At 42.5% G+C, this 8,771-nt stretch overlaps 1 protein-coding gene across 1 annotated transcript; it reads right to left on the bottom strand.

The window, feature by feature from the left end:
• Positions 1-159: 159 nt before the first annotated feature.
• On the bottom strand, positions 160-8,692 carry MNS1 (meiosis specific nuclear structural 1). Its single transcript, XM_056346499.1, has 10 exons — positions 8,602-8,692; positions 8,396-8,518; positions 8,091-8,218; positions 7,079-7,181; positions 6,028-6,257; positions 5,103-5,319; positions 4,915-5,022; positions 3,162-3,419; positions 2,125-2,250; positions 160-468 (listed from the first exon to the last, which is right to left on the bottom strand). Exons 1-10 carry the CDS (start codon positions 8,635-8,637, stop codon positions 370-372), a joined length of 1,428 nt encoding a protein of 475 aa, XP_056202474.1. The 5' UTR covers positions 8,638-8,692; the 3' UTR covers positions 160-369.
• Between the last annotated feature and the right edge of the window lie 79 nt (positions 8,693-8,771).

The following is an 8,771-nucleotide window of genomic DNA, read 5'->3' as shown; positions in this document are numbered from 1 at the left end:
TAATGCCAGTGCAGAAAATCTTTAAATTACAACCAGGAATAGTGCATTAAGAGAATCTTATAGTCCATACTGAAATGCACACAACAATTTACACTAGCTTAGGTTTCTGCAGAGTTGCTGGAGAAAACATTTTTAACATTGCAACATCACTGAGAATAATTGAGAACTCCACAAGAGTTTATTGATGAAAACACAAGGACAACATACACTTAAAGAAAACTAACTGCTCATCAGTTTAGCAGTCCAGTCTTAAAATGGAGATTTTAATGATATTAAAAAGGAGTTCCTCACCGTTAAGAACATATGGAAATTTTCCTTAGAAATCAGATGACACCTTGTGGCAAAGGAGGAGATGAGATGCAGGAAATTTCAGCTCTCTTCTGAAAAAGCATTACCTCTTCTCTTCTGGTAAGCCAGTCTAAATTCCTCTCCAAGCATGTTGACATCATCTTCGTCTCTGAGTATTCCCTGCAATAAGGGGAAGAAACATACATCGGAAGGTTAAGCAAGATTATTGTGGATCCCTGCAGTTTTCTATGGAAGGGAACGTAACAGCCTGTACCCGCGGTACCGGTGTGACCTTTCAAACAGCCGTGAAAACCGTCACAGAACTTTAACAGATGAGTTCCAAGCTGGCACAGGGGGTGCCAACCTAGAACCACTGCTCTCGTTCTTTGTGCAAACCATGGTGAGAGCCCTGTAATGATTCCAGCGTGAGCACTGTACAAAAGGCAGCATTTACCCGCGTTCTGCTTCTAACAGCAGTGATCGTAGTCAGCGCAGGTGCGGGTTTAGTAACATCAAGCAACTGCACGGTAAAGCAGCACTGGCTGGGGCAGGGCTCTGCCTCCACCTTTAGTGGTGTAGAAGTTGGCCCATACAAGGAAATAGTTTTGGAAATCAGCTGCTAATGAACAACTTAATCAGAACCTATGTTTTGTGGAAAGGAAACAGAAGAACCTAGAAATCTAAATCTCTTAACTAATTCTCAATTAATTTTAGGGCTAAAAATGTGCACGAGCCACAGAACACACCTTGCAACATTTAAAAAAAATATTATAAATTGAATTTATACTGGAGGCTCTAGAATTAGGTAGCACCTTCCTATTTAACTGCTTTGAGTCAAGCAACATGGTGCGTGACCACGTGATTCAGACACAGTGTTGAGACAGAGAAAGAATAAAGCAGAACCTCAACACCAGGGAACAGGTCTGAGCCTTGGACACTCAGAAACAGCCAAGACTTCCTACAACGGTAAATTCAAACCAGAAAACCGTATCAAGATATTGTTGGTTTGAGTTATCCTTTAATCAAATCTATGTTAGGAAATAACTCACTCTCAATTTTACAAATTCAGGCACCAAATTAGCATATTAATACTTGAATAAAAGTTATATTCTTCTGCATTTACCATGTTTTCCAGTACTGCAGAAAAGAATTTCTTTAAATAGTCAGATAATTCTCTCCCTACTGTAAAGGCATTTTTGCATCCCTCAAGCAGCTCTCCATTTGTGTGCCATCGGGTGATCTTTCAGATTATGTAGTGTAACACAAAATAAATTTTGTTATGTTTGTTATGACAAGAATTGCTTCCATCTTTGTAACTTTTAAAAACACAAGGACAAACAAAGCAAACTTTGAAATGCTTCTGTAAGCGCTGCAGTTTATTGCACTGCAACAGAGCAGAGGCTTGTTCCAAGGTAACAGAAGACTTATTTCTTCAGAGTGTTGGCCATCTTCTAACTCCCAAAACCCCAACTGAGAGATCTGGTGGAAACAGGGTTTAAGATACAGCAGACACCTGTCTAGCCAGAAAAGCCCCACTTTAAAACTTAACGTTCCGTATTCCAAAAACTGGATGCGCAAAGCACTGTGGAAGCTTTCAGCAAGTTCTGTTCTGGGTATCAAGACTGCAGTAGAGTCCGAAAGAATAGTTTTGTAAACTGCTTCCCAGCTCAAAAAGAAAAAAAAAAAAAGAAAGGAAAAGGTGAGCACGGGAGAGCTGACACAATAAGGACACCCACTGACTCCAGGAATTTACACAGTTCTGCAATTTCAACTAATCTGAGAGGAAACTGATTTACAGGACAAGGATTTAAAGCATTTAAAATAAAATTCACTTACTCGAGGAAGATAACCCAGTAATTTAGACGCATGCTCTCTCAGGAGTTTCTGTCTCTCTTCTTCAACAATTGCATGGATGCCTTCTTGTCTTCTCTCCTCTGTCTGTCTTTCTTCGAGTTCACGCTCCTACAGTAGAAGAGAAAGTTTTCATAACTGTTCATTTTCAGCTCTATGAATGTTTGTTTCCACCAATATTCACCACAGGATAAAATCTTCTGGTGAAGCAGATTTTGAACTTCTACTTACTTAACTCCTGGTCACAAGAAGTTAATTTGGAAAGGATGGAAATGCATAAGGAAAACGCCACACAGCACTATTTAAACAATACCTGTTTGGTAACTAGAAAAAGATCTCAAACAGTAGAGAAGACTGAATGCCCAGACACGGGGCTAGTCTGCTGTGTAAGCGTGTGGTCTCATGCTAGAAGCCCTTCTAAAGGTAGTTAAGTTCTGATTCCTTCTTGGCTCTCAGACAAGTTAGTCTGTTCCTGGCCTACTGTTTAGTCCAGGAAAAGCAGAAATAGGCACGTGTTCTCATGCTGATGACTAGAAATTGCAGCTCGCGTTACACATGTGATGTACACCCTATACAGGTCCAAAACCTGCAGTATGGGATTGCATGGCTTGTTTTCAGTTTACGCCTTTTCTTCCTCAGATGGTAATTCAAGAGACCTTGTCAAAAATCAAGGCTGGGGCTTCCCCTTCTCACATGTCTATCAGAGCCGCTGGGCAGGGATGCTGAACTGGACAACAGTCATGTCGCTGATCCTATGGCTCCTGAAGAGCCACTTGCAGCACACATCAGGTCATACAGGGGTCTAGGACTGTTGCTGACTCTCACCTCTTGAGCTACAAAGAAAATTTAGCTCTTAAAAAGGTTTCTTGTCATCAAACCAAACCAAAGGCCTGCTTCCCCCCTGCACATTTCTCTGCAATCCCCCTGTCACCTTTCCCTATAACAATAGCCTTGTTGCTTAGGACAGCGGAAGTATTCTCATACTGAACGCTTTGGCTCAAACCAAACGTGAAAACTCTTACTTTATCTGCAATAAACTGTTTGCGACGGTCTTCGATAACTTTTTCCACAGCCCTTCTGTGTTCAAGCTGTTTCATTCTTCGTTTCTGAGCTTTCATCTGTTCAATGCGATCATCCTCTGCAAACTTGGCCAACATCTGTTGTCTGAAGGCTTCTTCCTCTTCTCGCACAGCTTGTCGCACCAGCTTCTTTAACGCCAGTTGCTCTTCGTATGTTTGCCTTAAGTCTAAGCGTTGCCTTACTCGCTTTTCGATTTCTGCCTATAAAGGAAATTTAATAAAATGCTGTTACTGAACATACTTTGGAAAAGTTTGACCACCATCAGCCAGTCTACCTGATTTATCTTGGAATAAGTTTACTGTAACTGTTACTTTCTAGTATAAATAACCGGAGCAAACACTCCGTATCTAACGATGCTGTCCGGTATTAAACAGTTAAGTAAATGTCTCAAGATTCTCTAATTCCAGAACAAAAGGAGATTATTTTTTTCTACTAGCACGAAGTAAATCAACAAGACAAGTCATCCTGAACAACACTCTAAAAATAACAGCGTTAGGTGCATCAGCCTGCCTTACATTTTGTTTGTCACCCATAGCAAGGTAAGACAGCATGCGGGCGAGCCCATCAGAAAAAGCAAACAGCCATTCAAAAGCAAGTGTTCATTAACCCGCTTAACTTAAACCTGAACTTGAAAGTTACTGGCACCCTCCTTCATGAGATAAATAAATGTATGAAGGGAACCATAAGGGTACTCAAAACCTTCAGTTGTCTTCCTGAAATTAAAACATAAATACAACAGGAATGGCAAAGGAAACTCAAAGGACAGTTTTCCCTCCAACCACTAAATAAATAGACAAAGTGCTTGTCCAAGTAACAACATTTAGAAAATAGCGTTGACAATAGACACTTGGTGCCAGAACAGAACTGAAAACAATTCAGGTTCATTTAATACGCCTAAAACCCTGTCAGAATTAAAAGATTTCTGCTTTAAACCAGCTCACAGACTCCAAGGGGCTCAAGGAGTCCCTCAGAAACATCCCAAAGTCACAAACAGCCCCGCAGACTCAGCAAATCCAAAGTGTGAAAAAACCCAACCCAACCCAGACCAGACCGCAACAGACCTGCCAGCATTGACAGAGGAAAAGTCATTGAAATGGGAGTTACGTGGCCTATGAAGAGCATCCTTGGAGAGAGAAGGAATTGCACACAGGATACAGGCTCACTAAATGTTCTTCGAGCATCAACTACTCCAGTGACAACGCCCAAAGACTGAGGGAGCGCTGCTCCACCACAAAGACATCAGAAGTAGTGAAGGGACAGAGGAAGGCTGGGTGAAATACTGTCTCTGCATTCGTTTTATGACTTATTTCTAGATCAGTGATTCAAAATGGTTCCTTTTTCTCTTAAAATTCTCACATCTGGTCTGCTTAAATCAGACTAGCCTACCCATAGCTACAAACGCTCCGTGAAATATGTTTTCCTGCATATAGAATACTACTTTTATTTCATAAATTTCATCCAGACCAGCTCCACTAACCTGAACGTTCTCCAGGAATTACGGCAAAGTTGCAATACTCCTCTCCACTTGCATTTCCCCTTAACGGTTTACGCACAGTAACATACACAGGACATATAAAAAAACCTGCTATCTGACAAGTACCAAAATACTCATGTATGTACGTGCAGAAGTCCAGGGAAAGTGAAATATTCCCCCCCAGTGTGCAGGTACTGCTTCATCTACCTGCCAGCACCTACCATCTCCTTCTTCCTTTCTGTCTCCGCTTGTTCTTCCAGATACAGCTCTTGGCGGATCTGTTCCAGTTCTTCACGCTTCTGTTGTTCTCTTTCCAGGTTCTGGGCAATCTGTTAGAAGAAGGAAAGATTTCTAAATGAAAGACACCAATGTACACTATTTTTTTCCAAACAGCTTTAGTTTTTGCTACCATGCTTTGAAGCCTTTGCTTTTTCTCCTCAGTGTCTCGAACTTTAGCCATCCGATCTTCTTCTCTTTGTTGCTGAATGCTGGCAAACTCCGTAATTCTCCTATTTTCTTCTTCCATCTCTTCCTCTTTCCTTCTCCTCCAGGTAGCTTGTTCTTTTTTAAATTCTTCAATGTATGTCTGAGTTGCTCTCATTTTATCTAGCTTCAATTGTTTTTCCCTGTAGAAGACAGGGAAAAAATGTTGTTATTTAACATACAGCAGAGTAATATTAAACAGACCACCCTTAACAACATATTCCAGAGACGAAGATTTAAATGGCTCTCCTTACCTATTCAGCTGGGAACCAGGTACCTGCGTTGAAAATACTTATCACTGAATTGCCCCCAAAGGGGGATCTCATGCCTTAACACCTTTCTTCAGGAGGACACATAGGTCTCACTACTGCGTTTTTCACATGCTCCATCCGAACAGAAAGAAGGAAGCCCAGTAGCCTAATGTGCACCAGGATCTCCTAAACTTTTTATTTATTTATACTAATATCGCTCTCTCCCCACCCCCACCCCTGCCCCCAGAAACCTCCTTTCCTATCTCTGTCCATGAGACAGGCACGCAACATGCCTCACAAAAAGGCAGGGACATGAAGCGAGGCAGAAATCTCTCATATGCAGTCATTGCCAGCACGATGGGCCCAATGGAAGCACTCCCTGGAATAAGGGGGATTTTGTATTTGGGGAGCAAGGACACAACATCGACTGAAATGACAAGCATATTCTGACGTTTCAACAGCAAAATCCGCACAAGTCAGTCTTTTGTTAGTAAAATATGACCAAGGAAAACTAAAACGGGCCTCAGTCTATGAAACAAACGTGGAATTACATGAGTTTTGTTTTAAATTAATAAATATTAAAATATCAAAGCAACTAACATTTGGTCTTCCTCATAGACCTTTCTTACAATTTCATCAATCATGACTCTCTCTCTTAGAAACTCTTCGTAAGCATCCTGCTTCTTCCTCTCTTTTTCCTCAAGCTGTTTCTCCAGTTCTTGCTGATACGCTATCTTCTCCTTGTGTCGCCTCAGTTCTGCAGAACTTTCTTCTTTGATTAGCCTTTCGTACTCCTCCTTCATCTTTTGGGCTACTTCACCCTCCTGTTTCTATAGAGGGAAAAAAAAAAATTGCAAGATTCTTTTTTTACTCCCACTAATACAACTTGTAATGAAAAAATACGCAGTATAAAAAGGAATTACACTGCATTACAAATAAGGAAAGTTTTCTGTCTCAGCCTATCGCGTCTTAATATGCTTAATAACTTAATTCGGTAAGTAGAACCCTCAATAACTACACAACTGGAGGAGAAGTAACAATATTAAAAGCAGTTGCGTGTTGAGCAAAAATGAAGTAAAGCATCCAGCATGCGTAAAACTAGCTCAGGTTGGCATAAGAATTGGAATGTGGTGTAACTACGTAGAACATCCTCAATAAATGCATTGTCTTTATAGTAATATGTGTAAACTGATTTTTGCATAAAAAGTTAAAAATTTATCAGAATCATCTGCCTGATCACAATATTATTCTATATATAAATAGAAGTTCACAATTTTTCCTGAAGTTATTCAAATATATGTTTAATAATAGTAACATTTTCAACAATCTGTGCCTGAGGGTTCACCACAATAAGCAGTTACTGTACAAAGCGTATCAGAGTATTAACTTGGATAAATATTACAAACCTAGTAAAATAAAAACTACATCCATTCATACAGCCTAATGCACTATTACTTTGATTGCAACAGCAAAGTAAACCATTTTCTAAGCTAATTAGTCCTTCTTAACACAAAACATATTTTCAATAAACTCTGAATGTTTACACCTAACAGTATTTTACATTAAAAGATCAGCTTCAAAAGAGAAATGTTCATTCCCATACAAAGAGAAACAACACTCAGGTGCTGGGATACACTGTGAAGCTAATTACCATTTTCTCATACCGCATAGCTTCTTTTTCAGCGATCTGTGCAGCTCGCTCTTTATTCATATAAGCGGATTTTAGCTTTTTTTCTAACTCTCGAAGTTCAAGACTAGTGGGAAAAAAAAAAAAGAAATTTATCCTACTACAAGGAAAAAAGTACTCGTGGGGAAAAAAACCTGAGATTTCCATCATTATTTAAGCACAATGCATAAAAAAAGTTCTGGGGGGGAAACCGCAATTTTAAATGAAAAATAATGCTCTAGTAAAAAAGCAGAAAAAGAAAACAATACCTGTTTAAAAACAAAAGAGTTATCGCTATTTCTACACGTGCTATTAATAGTTTGGCATATTTTACATGTAAGTATGTATATATACATAAATGTATACATAAACGTATATGCCTACGTATATGTGTAAGTGTACATATATGTATGGATATATTCAAAACTAAAATTTTGTGGATCAGTTTTACCCTTATAAACAAATTTTGCTTACAATAACTTTTTATCATACCTTAATCTTAAAATAACTGTTCCTCCCAGGTCAGATTCACTTCCACTTCTGTTACAACTCTCACAAGGCCTGTCCTGTCAGTGCGCAGCTTGCAGCACCTGGCGCTGCTCTGGCCTCCCGTACTCACCTCCAGCGCTGCTCACTGACACCTGGAGCATCCCCTCCGAGCACTGCCCACTGAGCACTGCGCAAAATCCACCTTTTCCTACGCTCTTACCCACTTATCGTCTTCTCTGCTGCACAAGTTTAAAAAGTTAAAGCCTATTCTAAAAAATCAATTGCGTATCAGATTTTAGCACACTAAAGCTTCCTCTCTGTTTCTTGAAAACATTTCATGCTCCATCCTGCTGCACCTACGGCTCAGTCCAACACGCGATCAAGAAAAGTAAAATACGCGCAGAAAGCACACCGCTGGCCGGCTGCTCCTGTAACAGCACTTTTCCGAATTCAGATGGATTTACCAGAAAAGCTAGTTAAAAAAGCTGTCAGGATTTTGAAGCATTACCTGTTCTCTCTCACTTGTTGCCTCATCTTTTCGTCTTTAAGTTTCTCATGGCTCAGCCTCGCCAGCTCAGCCGCCAGCCGCTCCTCCCGCTCCAGCTGCAGCTCCCTCCGGTTTCTGTCCTCCTCTACCTGCCCAGGGCCAACAACGCCCGTCAGGCCCGTCACAGCCCGTGGCGGCCACCGCAGGCCCGGCAGCGGGCAAAGGGCAGCGCTACGCCTTCAGGGAACAACGGTGACAGAACCCCCCTCTGAAGGGTAAAGCCAGGCAGCGTGATCGCCTCTCCCCCCGCCGGCCCCGGCCCTTACCCGCCGCAGGGCCTCCTCCAGCCGCCGCTCCCGCTCCAGCGCGGCCCTCAGCCCGCCGAACCGCCTCCGCTCGCTGCGCTCCTCCGCCTCCGCCGCCAGCCCCACGGCCCACGGCCCAGACGCCTGCGGGCGACAAGAGCGAAGCGGTGCCACAGGGCAGCCGCGGCCCGGGACCCCCCCCGCCACCCGCCCGCCTGCTCGCTCACCATCGCGCCCGCCGCCGCCGCAGGCCGCGCTGCCATGGCAACCAGCGGCGGGAGGGCGGGCAACGGCTTCAACTTCCGGGGGAAGCCCGCCCGCCGTGCTGATTGGCCGAGAGGGCGGCCCGCCCCCGGCACGTGACTCGGGGCCTTTAGCCGCTACTGGGCGGGGCCGG

Source organism: Falco biarmicus, chromosome 7 (genome assembly GCF_023638135.1).
Source record: "Falco biarmicus isolate bFalBia1 chromosome 7, bFalBia1.pri, whole genome shotgun sequence".
Lineage (NCBI taxonomy): Eukaryota > Metazoa > Chordata > Aves > Falconiformes > Falconidae > Falco > Falco biarmicus.
Note: the sequence above shows the minus strand (reverse complement) of the source record. Positions and strands in the feature narration are given on the sequence as shown.

Excerpts from the sequence above, each read along its gene's own strand:
- MNS1 (XM_056346499.1), bottom strand. The coding sequence starts at position 8,637 with ATGGCAGCGCGGCCTGCGGCGGCGGCGGGCGCGATG. Across the intron at positions 8,519-8,601 it reads CGGCGGCGGCGGGCGCGATG|GCGTCTGGGCCGTGGGCCGT; the intron begins GTGAGCGAGCAG and ends TGTCGCCCGCAG. Across the intron at positions 469-2,124 it reads TACTGGGTTATCTTCCTCGA|GGAATACTCAGAGACGAAGA; the intron begins GTAAGTGAATTT and ends CCCTTATTGCAG.